General features: G+C 43.3%; 1 protein-coding gene across 1 annotated transcript in view; it reads left to right on the top strand.

The window, feature by feature from the left end:
- Nucleotides 1-17053, top strand: part of LOC112836730 (stimulated by retinoic acid gene 6 protein-like) — a 61093-nt gene that overhangs the window by 41639 nt on the left and 2401 nt on the right. Inside the window, exons 11-17 of the mRNA XM_025888643.2 lie at nt 4173-4326; nt 9305-9380; nt 12782-12863; nt 13186-13234; nt 13692-13809; nt 14861-14980; nt 16213-16376. Coding sequence (XP_025744428.1) covers nt 4173-4326; nt 9305-9380; nt 12782-12863; nt 13186-13234; nt 13692-13809; nt 14861-14980; nt 16213-16376 — 763 coding nt within the window. The remainder of the gene's footprint in view (nt 1-4172; nt 4327-9304; nt 9381-12781; nt 12864-13185; nt 13235-13691; nt 13810-14860; nt 14981-16212; nt 16377-17053) is intronic.

Raw genomic sequence — 17053 nt, 5'->3', positions numbered from 1 at the left:
AGAGATTACCTAAAGTCTTAAAAAAACCCCGACTTCTGGAACTAATAAGCAGTTATAGCAAGGTTGCAGGGTACAAGGTTAACATACAAAAGTCGATTGCTCTTTTATATATTAGCATTGAACAAGGGAAATTTGAAATTAAAAATATAATATCATTTACATTAGCATCCCCCCAAAAGGAATACTTAAGTGTAAATCTAATAAAATATGTATAAGATCTATATGAGGAAAATTACAAACCTGTGTTGAAAGGAATCAAATCAACTAAATACATGGAGAAATATCCTATATTCGTGGATGGAAAGACTCAATATTGTCAAGATATCAGTACTGCCCAACTTGATTTACATATATTGGGATTGAACCTATATTGGAATTCAATGAAATCTCAGTCAAAATCCCAGGGAGTTACTTTGTGGATATTGACAAACTGGTTCTAAAGTTTTCAGGGAGAGGCAAAAGACTCATAATAGACAACACAATTTTAAAGGAGAAGAAGAAAGTTGAAGGACTGACACTACTCGATTTCAAGACTTACTGCAAAGCTACACTAATCATGACAGTGTGGTGTTGGCAAAAGAATAGACAAATGAATCAATGGACAGAATAGAGATCTAAGAAATAGACCAACATAAATATAGTCAGCTTATCTTTGACAAAAGGGCAAAGGCAATACAATGGAGTTAAGATTTTCTTTTTAATAAATGATGCTGGAACAACTGGACAGCCACATGCAAAAAAAAATTAATCTGGACACAGACCTTCATAAATATTAACTTAAAATGGATCTCAGACCTAAACATCAAATGCAAAACTATAAAACTCCTAGAAGGTAAAATAGGTGAAAATTTAAGTGACCTTGGGGGTTTGGTGATGACTTTTAATTTTTTTTAATTAAATTTATTATTGTTACTGTTTTTGGCATTATCAAGCGTTTATTTAAGGGGCTGGTAAGTGTGAATAATTTATGTATTTATGTATGTGTTTTTATTAATTCCAGTATAGTTAACATATTATTTCAGGTGTACGGTATAGTGATTCACCTATTCTATATATCACCCAGTGCTCATCGCAACAAGTGCACTCCTTATTCCCCTTCACCTGCTTCACCCATCCCTCCACCCGCCTCCCCTCTGGTAACCATCAGTTTGTTCTCTACACTGAAGTGGTGATGATTTTTTAGATATGACACCAAAGACACAATCCATGAAAGACTGATAAGCTGGGCTTCATATTAAAATAAAACATTTTCTTCTGCAAAAGACCATGTCAAGGGAACAAAAAGACAAGCCACGTTGGGAGAAAATATTTGCAAAAGACACATCTGATAAAGTCTGTTATTCAAAATATACAAAGAGTGCTTAAAATTCAATAAGAAGAAAATAAATAACCAGATTGAAAAATGGACCAAAGACCTTAATAGTCACCTCACAGAGAAGATAGATGGCAAATAAGCTTTTAAAAACATGCTCTACAGAAAAATGAAACCAGAGAGGGAGACAAACCATAAGAGACTCTTAATCTCAGGAAACAAACTGAGGATTGCTGGAGTGGTGGGGGGTGGGAGGGATGGGGTGGCTGGGTGATGGACATTGGGAAGGGCATGTGCTATGGTGAGCACTGTGAATTGTGTAAGACTGATAAATCACAGACCTGTACCTCTGAAACAAATAATATATTATATGTTAAAAAAAAAAGATAGTAGGAAGGGAAAAATGAAGGGGGGGAAATCGGAGGGGGAGACGAACCATCAGAGACTGTGGATTCTGAGAAACAAACTGAGTGTTTTAGAGGGGAGGCGGTGGGGGGATGGGTTAGCCCAGTGATGGGTATTAAGGAGGGCACGTATTCCATGGAGCACTGGGTGTTATACGCAAGCAATGAATTATGGAACACTACATCAAAAACTAATGATGTAATATCTGGTGATTAACATAACATAATAAAATAAAATAAAATAAAACAAAACCCAAAAACATGCTCTATAGCATATGTCATCAGGAAAATGCAAGTTAAAACAAAAATGAGATACCACTACACACCTGTTAGAATGCCAAAATTCAGGACACTGAGAACATCAAATGCAGATAAGGATGTGGAGCAACAGGAACTCTCATTCATTGCTGGTGGAAATGGAAATGGTACAGCCACTTTGCAAGATACTTGGGTGGGTTCTGACAAAACTAAATGTACTCTTACCATGTGATCCAGCAATCACCTTCCTTGGTATTTACCCACTAAAAACTATGTCCACATAAAAACCTGCACGTGGATGTTTATAGCAGCTTTATACATAATTGCTAAAATATGGAAGTGACCAAGAGCCCTTCAGTAGGTGAATGGATAAATAATCTTTGGTACATACAGACAATGGGATACAACTCAGCACTAAAAGGAAATGAACTATCAAGCCATGAAAAGACATGGAAGAAACTTAGATGCATATTAGTAAGTGAGAGATGCCAATTTGAAAAGGTCACACAATGTATGATTCCAACTGTGTGATATTTTGAAAGGCAAAATTATGGAGACAGTAAAAGATCAGTGGTTTCCAGGGGTTAGGAAGAGGGAGGGATGAATAGGCAGAACACAGAAGATTTCTGGGGCAGTGAAAATACTTTGTATGATACTATTATGGTAGATACATGTCATTATATGTTTGTCCAAATCCATAGAATGTGCAACACCAAGAGTGTACCCTAGTGGGAACTATGGGGTTTTGGGTGATAATCATGTTTCAGCATAGGTGCCTTATTTAAGTTTGTTTTCTCAACAAAAAAAAAATTTTAATGTTGGCGTAATTCTGACTTTAATATTTTATTAAGCATGGGATCAAAACATTTCATGTGGTCAAAGTTTCCTGGGGTAAAATGTCTGAGTCAAAAGTGGGGTCAACATGGAGAGATAGAAATGGTAAGACCAAATTGTCTTCTGGATGATACCTATGTAAATTAATCCTGTGATTGTTTTAAACGAATGTATTAGTTAAGTAATGCTGAATAAACCCCTAAATTTCAGTGACTTAACACTGTATATATTTTTGCCATGTAACAATTTCGAGTGGGTGTTCAGGTTTTGGGGGCAGCAGTCCTCTGCGTGTTACTCCATAACCTAGATTCTTTCATCATGTGCCTCATTATCTCTAAGAACCCTCACCCTCTGCATCCAGTCAGCAGAAGGGGGAGGTGCATGGAGAAATGCATGTGGAAGGTTTTCAAAGGCCCGTGTGGAATAGCACACATTCCTTCCACTCCTCTTCCATGGGCAAGAACCATGTCATGTGGCCACATCTAACTCAAGGGAGGCTGGGAAAGGTAGTCCAGGTTTGTGCCCAAAGAAGGGGAGAATGGATTTTAATGGACAACTGGAGTTCTCTGCAATATGAATAACTGACTTGGAGTTATTGTGTTCCTTAAGTCTTGGGTGGTTATCTACTGAATGCCAAGCACCATGCTAAGACATGGAAGAGAGAAGACAGCTGGTTCAGCAGAGTCTTGGCCTGGAAGAGACCCATGGCCTAAGAGAAGGGGATATGATGTGGTATGAAGTACCTGCCGTGTAAAGAGAGAAAAAAGGTGAAAGTGCTCTGAAAGTTTAGTGATTATCCTAGATTGAGACACTGCCTGAAGATGGTGACATTTGGAGCTGCACATTCAAAGACAAACAAAATTTGGTTGATGAAGTAAAATGGTAATAGGAACTCTAGAAGCTTTGGCGTGATGCTGGGAGGCATGGAGCCATGATGACAGGATGATGGGAGTGAGCACATGTGACATGCATACAGGAAACAGCACCTTCTCTAACGTGGTTAAAACCAAGACGCCAGATGGACAGCGGTGAGAGATACGGCTGGAATTGTCCCCAAGGGCACTCCTTGGTCACAGTTAGGCAGTCATTTCACTTGGATATAATTAATGAAGAGTTCCTTGAGCCCTTGTAGGACCTAGTCTTGTATGCTATTGGGTGAAGAAAAGAGTTTGAAGTGACTCCAAAAAAGTCTTCAAAGAAGTCACAATCCCACTCATCTTGCGATAGCCACTGTCCAGAGTCTATTTCAGATTTGTTTGGAACTTCAAAGAGTTTTGATCTCAAAACCAAAGAGTGATCCATATGCTATTCACCTACTAGGCTGGACTCAGGTGTGACGTTGAAATGTTTGCTCTTTGTATCAGTTCATTATCATTGAGTTCTGCGTGTTCGTGTATGTGAGAGACGAGCTGGATGTGTTTGAAGGGGAGCTGGAGAGCTACATCACCTCCGTGAACCAGACAGGAACCCTGACTCCAGTCATCCTGCAGGTGAAAGAGCTGATGAGTGTCACCAAAGGTACAACCATTCCTCCACCTTTGTTGGGAAAGCGTGGGAAACTGGGAGAAGGACTTATAATTTATAACTGGTGACAGGTACACACCTGGGATAATTATTGCTGTAGCATTGCTATTATCTGCATGAGGTACCTGGTTTGGGAGACAAGTGGGTTACAACTGATATATGCCTCCCTGGGTGACTAGAAGGCCAATGGGGTCGGGATCCGGGCCATTTTGTTAAAATCCGTTTGGGGCTGAATTGAACATGCCCTGAGAATTCTCTCATTTTAAATAGCCTATTTTGTTTTGATGCCAGTGGAAACAACTAAAATCATCATCTCTTTGCCACTTTGGAAAAAATAAAACAGCAAGTCATGGCTTTTCTTTAGGTTTATGGAAAAATTTTTTATGCTGTTCAAATTTAATTTCTGCTTAGTTCGGGCTGCTATAACAAATTGCCATAGACTGGGTAGTAGAAACAACAAACACTTACTTATTCCCCAGTTCTGGAGACTGGGGAGTTCAAGGTGCGGGCAGATCTGGTGTCTGGTGAGATCCCGCTTCCTGATTTCCAGACGGTCATTTCTTTGTATCCTCAGTGCTAGAGAGTAGGGAGAGGAAGCAGGCTGTCTGTCTCCTGTCTCTTCTTATAATGGCACTAATCCCAAAAGCCACATCTCTAAATACCATCATACTGGGGGTTAGGGTTTCGACATATGAATCTGTCCATAGCAGTCACTTTACCTTAAGATACCAGCTTTCTTTGAAAACGACATTCTAATTCTGTGTCTATTGCCCATGGAGGGAGGAGAGTTCTTCCCTCTTTCCTGCTTCGAAAAGCCGTGGACTAGATGTCAGGTAAACTCTGTCGTCAGACAAGTCAGGTCCTTCCTCTTTCTTGTTCTCGGCTTCCTCATCCTTAAATGAGGGCTTGGAATGGGGTGTGAAGTGGTTTCCAACAGCCTTTGTAGCACCAACATTTAATGGCCATAAATTACCAAATGGTCCATAAGTCATGAAACAGGTGTTGCAAATATTTTTACTTAAGACTCATAATCTGGTAGAGTACTGCAACCAGAAGGAAATAGATCTCCTGTGAATTATTTGAGGGAAATTCTCTTTCATACACATGACATGGAAAGTTACTCTTATGTGAGCACTGGGGCACCGCCTCCATACAAACATACTTTATTGTTGCCCTTGAACATTCGTATTCATCTCTAATGTAGGTTTATGCTTAGCCCGACAAGTCCCTGAGTACAACACTCAGCAAGCATAGTCTGATCTTTAAGTTCAATCATACTAATTTTAAGCCATAGTTTTTATTTTTTTTATTTTTTTTAATTTTTTTTAAAGATTTTATTTATTTATTTGAGAGAGAGAATGAGAGAGAGAGAGCACATGAGAGGGGGGAGGGTCCGAGGGAGAAGCAGACTCCCCGCTGAGCGGGGAGCCCGACGCGGGACTCGATCCCGGGACCCCGGGATCGTGACCTGAGCCGAAGGCAGTCGCTTAACCGACTGAGCCACCCAGGCGCCCCTAAGCCATAGTTTTTAAAGTTTACATTTCCCCCCTCTTCTAGGCAAGTTTTTAATGCCAACCTCAGTTACTTGCTCTGGGTGAACTGGAGTAAATATGTCATTTACCCCCTCTTCCATGTATTTCTCACATGTTTAGATATTTTGAGAGTCAAAACATAAAATTTTCACTACATCTTGATCTTTTTCAGCTTTAACACGGCTGCCCTCTGGCCAAGAGAGACTTTTAAGCTGAACATGCTTCATCTTTGGGAAGATAAAGGCATTAAATTAAAAGTGTGCAGTCAGTCATGCTCTTGCTACTGGCTGGTGTCAGTCTGCGCTCACTCTGCTTGTGGCCCGACTCCTCCCCTCCTTTCTTTCAAGGCTCCCCGTGCCCCCAGGGGTGAGATATATGGTGGTTTACCTGCATCCTTTGTGATGGTTGAGGTTTGGGATATAGTAATTGCCTAATCCTGTTGATGCTGGGACAGAGACACATATAAAATTTGGAAGGAATGGAGATCACTTTTCTTTTTCCTTCTTGTTAAAACAACTTTTTTCTTTTCTTTTTTTTTTTTTTAAGATTTTCTTTATTTGATGTATAGAGACATAGCGAGAGAGGGAACACAAGCAGGGGGAGTGGGAGAGGGAGAAGCAGGCTTCCCGCCGAGCAGGGAGCCTGATGCGGGGCTTGATCCCAGGACCTTGGGACCATGACCTGAGCCGAAGGCAGACGTTTAACGACTGAGCCACCCAGGCGCCCCTGAGACAACTTTTCAAAGATACGATTCACATACCTTAAAATTCATCCACTTAAAGAACAATTCAGTGGTTTTAGTATATTCTCAACAATCACCATCTCCACAATCAAATTTGGAACATTTTCATCACCTTTAAAAGAAATCATAATCATTTGCAGTCAATCCCCATTTCCCCTCAACATTTCCAGCCCTAGGTTACCACTGTTTTCTGGCAGTATGGATTTGGCTCTTCTGGACTCCTTATATAAATGGAATCACACAATACGTGGTCTTTTTTGATTGGCTTCTCTCATGTAGCAAATGTTTACAAAGTTTATCTATGTCATAGCATGTGACTGAACTTCATTATTTTTTATTGCTGGAATTTATTCCGTTGTATGAATATACCACATTGTATTTATCCACTCATCAGTTGATGGAAATCTGGGTTGTTTCAACTTTCTGGCTATTATGAGTAATACTGCTATGAACATTCATCTCCAAGTTTTTCATATATTTTCATATATCTTGGGTGTATACCTAGGAGTGGAATTTGGTATCATATGGTAACTATATTTAACCTGTCAAGGAATTGCCAGACTGTTTTCAAAAGCAACTGCATCACTGTGTATTCCCACCAGCAATATATCAGGGGTCCAATTTCTCCATATCTTCACCAACACATGTTGGTATGTTTTTTGTTTTTTAATAATAGCTATCTAGTAAGTGTGAAATGGCAGCTTATTGTGGTTTTGATTTTCATTTCCCTGATGTCTAATGATGTTGAGAATCTTTTCATGTCCTTATTGGCTATTTGTACATCTCCTGTGAATAATGTCCATGGAGATTCTTTGCCTATTTTTAAATTATTGAGCTGTAAGAATTCTTTATATTAATTAATATAAATCCCTCAAGATTTATATATTTTCTCCCATTCTGTTGGTTGGTTTTTCACTTTTTTGATGGTGTCCTTTGAAACACAGATGTTTTTAACTTTGTTGGAGTCCAGCATATTAATTTTTCTTTTATCACATGTGTGTATCTAAGAAAACATTGCCTAACTTGAGGTCACAAAGATTTATTCTCATATTTCCTTCTGAGACTTCTATAATTTTAGCTTTTACATTTAAATCTATGATCCCTTTCTGAGTCAATTTTTGTACATGCTGTGAGGTAAGGTTCTAACTTCATTGTTTTGCATGTGAATATCAGTTACCCCAGTGCCATTTGTTGAAAGCATATTCTTTCCCCATTGAATTGTCTTTTTAATCCTTGTTGAAAATACACTGATGATGAGGATTTACTTCTGGATTCTCAGTTATTACATTGATCTATTTATCTATCTTTATGGCAGTACCACACTATCTTCATTACTGTAGCTTTGTAGTAAATTGGAAATCAAGAAATGTGAGTCCTGCAATTTTCATCTTCCTTTTCAAGATTGTATTGTCTGTTCTAGGTCCCTTCATTTTCATATGACTTTTAGGATTAGCTTGTCAATTTATGCAAAAATGGCATTGGAATTTTGATCGGGATTGGGTTGAATTTTTAGATCAATTTAGGGAGTATTGCCATGTTAACAAAGAACATCCTATACATGAATATAGCATATCTTTCCATTAATCTAAATCTTTAACTTTCTTTCAACAATCTTTTGTAGTTTTCAGTGTACGAGTTGCATACTTCTTCCGTTTATTCTTAAGTATTTTATTCTTTTTTATACTAATGCAAACGCAGTTGTTTTCTTCATTTTCAGATTGTTCATTGCCAGTGTCCAGAAATACAGTTAATTTTTATATATTTGTCTTGTATCCTGCAAGCTTGCTGAACTCATTTATTAATGAGTTTGAATCTTTTTTTTGGTTTGTTTCTTTTTTGTTGTTGTCGTTCCTTAGAAATTTTTAAATATAAGAACATGTCACTGATGAACAGAGGTAGTTTTATTTCTTCCTTTGCAGCCAGGCTGCATTTTCTTGCCTAATTTCCCTGGCTAGACCCTCCAGTACAATGTTGGATAGAATTGGCAAGAGTGGACCTTGATTTCCTTATTCCTGAATTTAGGGGGAAAGCATTCAGTCTTTTGCTGTTAAGCATGATGTTAGCTGTGGGTTTTTTGCAGATGCTTTTTACCAGGTTGAGGAAGTTTTCTTCTGTTTCTACACTATGGAGTGTTTTTAATTATGAAGAGCTCTTGGATTTTTTTAAATGGTTTTTGTGGACCGACTGATAAACAGCTTGTCCAGAAGCTTTTATACGTACACATCATACCCCTTCCCCGTTTCTCCCTCCCTTTCTCACAAGCACACAGGATCACGTGAAAGCAGATTAGACACAACATATTAAAAACTTGCCAAAAGAGGGATGAAAGAATAGTCAAGACGTCTTGATTCTAGTTATCCTTGCGCATGGTTGTTCTTTACTGGGGGTGGCAAAGTAATCGTTTTACGAGGATGGAAGGTAACTACCTGTGTATACTCCCTCATTTTCTCTTCCCTTACTCACTGTAAATGGAAAATCTTAATGTCCAAGGAGAGGCTTGTGCAAGAAGTAAAGTATAGCAAGGATGTGTGTGTCTGAAATGAGACAGAAATAGAAGCAAAACTTTATCTACACAAGAAATATGTTAAAGGAAGTAAAATGTGTTTGCCCAGCCCTTTCTGATGTGAGCATCCGCAATTTGAAAATACTGTTTCTGGCTCATCTTCTCAGGCCTCTCCTGTGACTTCTTCTATTTCAGGAGTCTGGCTGGTGACCATCTTGCCCGCCTCCCTCACGTGTGTGAGCTATCTGTTCCACATATTGGCCTGTTACAGGTAAGAGAGCTCTGGGAGCCATTTGTTTGTCTTCAGCCAGGATTTTCTAAAAATTCCTGAGTGGTGACAGCAGTGCCCAGATTGGAACCGTGAATGTATATGCTATCCAGGAACAGCCACATCTATTGGTTGTAAAACAGAAAACCCCAAACCAAAAAACTAATTGATTTGAGCTTCTACTATAAGCTTACCATTGTGCTTAGAATCTTTTGATTTTTAGGGGAGCCTGGGGATCTCAGTTGATTAAGGAGCCACCTCTTGGTTTTGGCCCAGGTCATGATCTCAGGGTCCTGGGATTGAGCCCCACTCAGCGGGCAGGCTGCTTCTCTCCTCCTCCCTCTCCCTCTGCCCCTCCCCTGGCACGCATGCTCTCTCTCTCTCTCTCAAATAAATAAATAAATAAATATTTTTTAAAAAAGAATCTTTTGATTTTCACCACAACCCCGAGAGGCACTTTCATCTCTGTTTTTACAGCTGAGAAGGCTGAGACTTAACAAAATAACTCACCCACGCCATTAGCAGTTGGCCATGTCTTCTACCCCGAGAGGCCTTATTGCTTCTTGTACGCTCAGCATCTCTGTTAGGGGTCAGACCTGCCCTGCTCCCCAGGACTAACCACACTGGGTTCCCAGCAGGTACATCCGGCTCTAGGGGTTATCAAAGGAGACCGGGTCAAGGGCACCGGGTGCATCAGTCTCTAGAAGAGCAGAGCAGGAGGAAGGGATGGCCTTCAATATGTAGTGAGCATTTCCCTGCAGATAGCAGTTGAATTTTAGGTGTCTGCCCTCCCTCCTCTCTCTGTCTGTCTCTCAGTCTCTCTCTGTCTCTCAGCTCTTCCTTCCCCCCACCTCAGTCTCTAACTCACATGCAGTCACAGGAGGCCCAGGGCCACCTCCTACCCCTCCGAAGCATTCTGCCTTTACACCCTCCCCATCTGGCTGCCCAAAGGGTGGGTCTCTTGCAGAGGGCATCCAAGTAAGGACTCTCCTGGCACAAAGAGGCCCCAGCTCTCCTTCACAGACCTAGCTTGCTCCTTCTCTCTGCTTTCTTGTCCCTGGACCCTCTGGGTGGACTAGACACCACTGCTCTCCCCTGCCCCCCTTGATGTGGGGATATACCTGCTCCTTCCTTCAGTGGACTGCAAGTGCCTGGGAGATGATCAGTGAGACATTGGACCACAACCAGTAACAACCACCTTTCAGAGGTGGCTGCACTGACATGGGTGGAGGGCACAGGGAAGGGAAGGCACCTGTGGCAGGGAGGCCTTATCCTTGTCCAGGCTGGCTCCTCCCTCCCATCCCTGTGGCTGAGGACTGATGATCCCTGCCCTGTCTGCTTTACAGGACCGTGGGGTGAAGGAAATAGTGGATAAGAAACCCCTACAACTGGACAGCGCTAGCACTGTGCTAGTGTTTTTATTTTTCTTAGAATTATTCCTATCTGTATGCAGCCTCTTTTAAAAAAAAAGTTATAAAAATATTTAGTGTAAAGTCTTTCTGCCATTCACATCCCAGTTTGTTGCCCCAGAGCTAAACATTATTCACTTCCTGTGTCCTCCCAGAAATTATCTATGCCTCGCGCACATATATGTGTGTTTGTGTGTTTGTATTCCTGGTGGCACATGCTCTATTCCAGTGCTGCCGAGCTGAAACAGTGAAAGTCACAGACGCAATTTTGCATTTTCTAATAGACACTAGTAAAAAGTTAAAGAAGGAGGTGAGAATAATTTAATAATATATTTTATTTAGCCCAACATAACCTCAAACCATCATTTCATCATATAATAAATATATAAGCTATCAGTGGGATATTTACATTCTTTATTTCATACTAAGTCTTCCCAATTTAGTGGTCATAAAATTGCAAAACATCCTGGAAAATGCTGGAGATAGGATGTGGGGGGAAAAGCAAGACACATGTGAATGTGGACCATGAACATAACCATCGCTGACCTAATGTTTATGCAAAGGGCCAGGCCGAGACCAGCACATGGGGAAGGCATGCAGAGGTTTGTGCAGGTGCTGGGAGCATGAGGGGCTGTGGTCCCTTTTTCAGTTTCGTTTATGTTGTAATAAGGTGGATCTATCATTAAAAATGGGTTTCCATTATTACCTGTTTTGAAATATTACATAAGTAATACATATTCATCACAGAACAAATAAGAAAATAGAGCAAACTGAAGAAAATAAAAGCCAAATGCAGAGTCTCAACTATCACATTCACCCATCAAGGCTAGGTAACTACATATTACTTTTTCAAACTATATTAAGATTTTTAAATCATCAGGGAAATGTATGACCATGTTAAATGTATGACCATGCCACAATGAGGCATCACCTCACATCTGTTTGAATGACTAGTAGTACCCAAACCACAAGAAGTAATCAGTGCGGGCGAGGATGTGGAGAAAAAGAAACCTTCATGCACTGTTGCTGGGGATGTAAATTGTGCAGCCACTGTGGAAAACAGTATGGAGCTTCCTCAAAAAAGTAAAAATAGGACTATCCTATGATCCAACAACTTCATTTCTGGGTATTTATGAGAAGAAAACAAAAACTATTTCAAAAAAATATTTGCACCCCCATGTTTATTGCCATGTTATTTATGATATTCAAGATAAGAAAATAACCTACGAGTCCATTGATGGATGAAGGGGCAAAGAAGATGTGATACACATACACATACACACACACACACACACACACAACACACACACACACACACAGTGAAATACTATTCAGCCATAAAAACAAATGAAATCTTGCCATTTGCAGAACATGGATGGACCTTAAGAGGTGTTATGCTTAGTGAAGTAAGTCCAACAGAGAAAGACAAATACTGTATGATCTCACTTATATGTGGAATCTAAAAACAAAAAAAACAAGCTAACGGATACAAAGAACAGATTTGAGCTTGTCGGAGGTAGGTGTGGGTGAAGGGAGTCAAAAGGCATAAGCTTCCAGTTATAAAATAAATGTCATGGGGATGTGATATACAGCATGGTGACTCTTGCAATAGAACCAAACTGCATATTTAAAAGTTGGGGAGTGTAGATCTTAAAAGCTCTCATCACAAGAAAAGAAAAGCTTGTAACTGTGCAAGATGATGGATGTTAACCAGACTCATTGTGGTGACTGTTTTTGCAATATACATATATATCAAATCATTATGTTGTATGCCTGAAACTAACATAATGTTATGTGTCAATTATATCTCAATTTAAAAGTATTTTGAAAATATTTTTAAGACTAATGAGAACCATCCCACGAGCTGTGGTCAATATAGGGAAGCCGAGCCAGCCACCATCTCCCTCCACAGGCTTTTCTGTCTATATCTGTTGAGCTCTAAGTACATAAGGAGCTGTGGTTATGAACATTCCTAATTTCCCACTTTTTCTCTAGAAAGCACATGAAGAGGTTGTGGGCGGGAAATAAACACTTTCTCCCTTTGAAGTTCCATAATCCTTCGTCGGCAGAGAGTGTGGTAAGTCCTCTGAGACCCCTCTCTGCTCTGAGACTAAGTGATTGGCCGAATCCTGCTCTCTTGCAGCTGGGACAAGGTAGCAGCCTGGGGAAGAGCCCTGGATGGGGAGTCCATAGGCCTCACTTCTAGTATGCTCTGCTGCTGGGTGACCCATCTGGCCCTTGGTTTCCTCATCTGTGAAATGATGACAATCATAAACCCCCCCCCCCGCCTTGGTGTGTTGGTGGGTGAACCTCAGATGAGGCAGGGATGCTGGACCCATGTGTTAGAGGTGATCGATGTTTTCTCCCCTCTGAGACCCCTTTTTATTTTTAAATCTCAGGTGGCCATTGCAAGGTACTCTGGCTGGCAGATAGCCTATATTCTGTGGGGTAAGTGTCCTCACGTGACCTATTCAATTCAACACCCATTCCTCGGGCGCCCGCGGAGTCCTGGCTGTGTGTAGAGAGATGAGAGGCGAGGCAAAGCAGCCCTTGTTCTCTCTCCTTCAGGAGGGAGGGAGAATCCCACACTCACATAGCTATCGTTACCTCCTGTCCTAAGCCCGTGGGCTGGAAATGCTAAAGGCAGTGGTGACGGAGAAGAGGAAGTGACTCTCCACACCCAGGGCAGGACACGAATGCTTTCTAGTGGAGTTGACATTTGAGCCGTATCTGGCAGGGCGAGCAGAAGGCAGCAGGAGGATGGTCATGCCAGGCAGAAGAAACAGGACAAGCAAAAATGCCAGGACCTTTGGTGGGAGGAGGTTAGAGGGGGGACTTCAGGGAGGGACATGTATGACCGGGTCATGAAGGGCCTTGACTGACCCTGGGTTCCCTTGGCCCACAGGCTACCTCATCATCCACGTGGTGCAGAGCCTGTGTGGCATGGGGATCATGTACAGTCTGGTGCTGCCTGTCATCCACAACCAGGGCCTGGAGATGCTCCAAGGACTGGGCATCGGGATGTAAGTGCTGGGTGGGCTCCCTGTCATTGCCTGGGGCCTAGGAGCTGGCAGACCCTCAAAGCTGCTGTTCAAAATGCCCCTTCCCTGTTGGGATCTCACTAATTCCTGGACCCACGCTCTCAGTTCTGACCCAAGGATGGGCCAAAAGAGCAACTCATCACAGTGGGAACCTTACAGTTCACAAAATGTTTCCATTCTTGCTGTTCAGTGGGGTGCTCACAGTTGTGTCTGTGGGGGATACACATGTGTCCATTTTATAGCTGGGAAGATTGAAGTTTGGGGAGGTGACATGGGAGTCAGGGCAGTATAGTAGAAGGAGAAAGGAAATCTGAGCTTGGGTTCTAGAGAAGCTGTGTGACCTTGGGTAAATAGCTTCTCGGAGCCTCAGTTTACCCATATGGAAGATAAAAGTGAAGGCCGACATTACTGAGAATTCACTATGCATCTTTTCTCTTGTGAACCCTTGGAAGGTTGGGTCTCATATTAAGGTCCGTTTTTCAGACAAGGAAACAGAGGCACCCGAGGCCTCACCAGTTTGTCCAAGGAGGGGAAGAGGCAGGGTTGGGAGCTAGCAATCGGAAGCCAAGGCCCCATTTAAATGCCGCCCCACATGGCTGCTCGGGGGATGCAAACCCAGCATGTGGCCCTCTCTGGGAACTCCCTGCTCTGAGCTCCTTGGTTCCATCCTCCCCTAGAGCCACGTGGGAGGCTGGGTGGAGCCTGCCCGTCCACTCTCAGGGCCTTCATGAACTCTTGAAAAACTCCATGCTTTTCTTTGATTTCCATGCTGTTAAACACGCAGCCCAGCTGCCACATATTCTGGTCTGGAGTCAAAAAACCTGACTGTGTGGCTTTGAGAAAGTCATCTGCCCTTCGTGAGCCTCCATTTTCTCATCAAACAGCGGGTGTGAGAATACTCTGGAGGCATAAAGCACAGAGCCAGAGCTACTGTTGCCCCAGCGGGCTGTCCCGTCTCTGTCCTCTCTGTCACTGGGCATTGGAGAAGGGCCTGGACAAGGCCACCTCAGGACCGTCTCGCCCTGTGTTTCAGCCTCACCATATCCATCGTCCTGGGTCTCGTGATCCTGCAGGTGTGGATCGCTGCCACCTTCTTCCTACAGCCAAAGATGAGTGCGGCTGACAGGCAGAAACCCTTGGCTCTCAACAACAGGTGAGGGTAACGAAGAGAATGGGGATTAGAGGCTTTGGCTTCAGCAGCCCCTTGTCCCTTCCTCTTCCCCCTTGGCAGGTTCCTGGGAGGACCATACCCTCCCTGAGAGGGAGAGGGGCCGTGGTCCAGGAGTGGGCTCTGGAACCGAACTGCCTGGGTCCAGATCCTGGCTCCACCCCTTGTGGGCTATGGGACCATATGTGACATTCCTGAACACCCACGAACTGCAGTTTCCTCATTTTACAAATAATTGCGCACCTCAGAGAGGTATTCGGAGCATAAAATGTGTTAAAATATGAACTTAGAACAATAGTGCCTGGTCCAAGGTTTTCCTTTGTAGTTCACTCACTCAAAGCCCTTCACTCAGGGAGGCAACAATGCGGGCATTAAGGATACACAGCTATCCCTATGTGACCTGCTTGCGGCAGCTCACAGTCCATAGGGGCCGGTAGACACATGGCGACAGTCAACTCCAGAGGGGGTAACAGCCTCACAAGAGCGACGCAGGTAATGGAGAAAGAGGCAGGAATGGTTTATTCAGCGGCAGGTGGGACGTTTGAGCTGAGCTCCGTAGGCTGGTGAGTTCCTGCAGGTCTTGCTGAGGAGACGGTGTGGTTGGCAGCCCTCAGGGCACAGATGGAGACAGGCAGTGGCGAAAGGGCGAGACGTCTTGAGAGAACAGTGAGAATCCAATATGGTGGCCATGCAGTGGCCTTGGATGGTGAGGGGCAGGGAGGGGGCACAGAGTGACGGCCCCAGAAAGGCCCCTCTCAAGGATGGCCCAGAAATCCAGGATGCTGAGTTTGGGCCTCATCCCACCCATAGGCAACAGGAAACCACACAATCCAGTGGCCATCTGGGAAGTTTCCTTTGGGAGACTTGGAGCAGTTCCAGCGGGGGGGCAGGTCACTGTGACAACAGACAGTGGGAAAGCCACAACCTCTGCTATAACGCCAAAGCCAGCTGTAGCCACATGAGATTTCTTGTACAGGAAACCTCAAAACCCAGGGATCCCATGAAACATCACAGCCACCGCAGACAATCCCGCTGCGCTGGGTTCAGCACCTTCTGCGCTGTATCTGAGCCGGTCCCCATACTGCTGCTGTGTGGTGGGGACCGTCAAGGTCACAGGGCTAGGAGATGGGAGCTGCAGGATGGGGCCCTGAGCCACCCTGCCTAGCCACCTCCTCCTCCTGAAAGGGTGCTGGCCCTCTGCCTGCTTCTGTTTGCAGGAAAGTGTTCCACAACTTCAACTACTTTCTGTTCTTCTACAACGTGCTGCTGGGCCTGGGCGCTTGTCTCTCCAGGCTGCTCATCAGCTGCATCCTGGGCACGTGGCTGATCGCGCGCATCGACAGGACCATCATGCAGAATGGCTATGAGGGGGCAGACATGGGTGAGTGGCTGGTCCCCGGTGGCTGCGCTTTGAGTCGGGGGTGGGGGGTGGGGCTGGTCTGGCAGCTTTCGGGAAGCTGCCTGCCGGTCGAGTACCAGAGGCTTGGACTTCACACTCCTCCTTCTGCTCAGAGCTCAGCTTCTCATGGAGGCTCTAACGCTGAGCAGAAAAAAAACATTCAGCCTAATGGTCAGAAGAGAATTCAGGCTAGTAAATGGCTGCATATTTGACAGACCTTTGAGGTATCGTGGAGAGCAGTAAGAAGTACTAGAATTCCATCTGAACAGTTAGAAGGTAATTAATTTATGAATGCACAGCTCTGATAATGTTGAGAAAGAACACGTCTCAGAATTAGTGGTGTCATTCATTAGCTGGAAACTTAGTTAAGAAAATGGTCTGTTCAGTTAAGAAAGACTCCCAAATCAAGCCGTTTCTGTAGAGCAAAAATCGTTTTGGTTTTCTTTCTGACCTGTGTCCATTCATTCACTCACCCATTCCTTGTATGCCTGGCAGCCTCTGTCTGAGCACAGCGCTCCTCCCGCTTTCGGCTTCAAGCTCTCCGCAAAAGGGATGGATTAGAGCGCCATCTTGAGAACCTTCTTGCTCTTCATACCCAATTTTCTAGATTCCCAGTGAAAACAGGGGCACCATCTAGGAACAAAGTGGCACAACAGTTA

Source organism: Callorhinus ursinus, unplaced genomic scaffold (genome assembly GCF_003265705.2).
Source record: "Callorhinus ursinus isolate GAN/ISIS: 27379988/994484 unplaced genomic scaffold, GSC_fseal_2.0 scaffold24, whole genome shotgun sequence".
Classification (NCBI taxonomy): Eukaryota; Metazoa; Chordata; class Mammalia; order Carnivora; family Otariidae; genus Callorhinus; species Callorhinus ursinus.
This window is presented reverse-complemented; position numbering and strand designations above follow the sequence as displayed.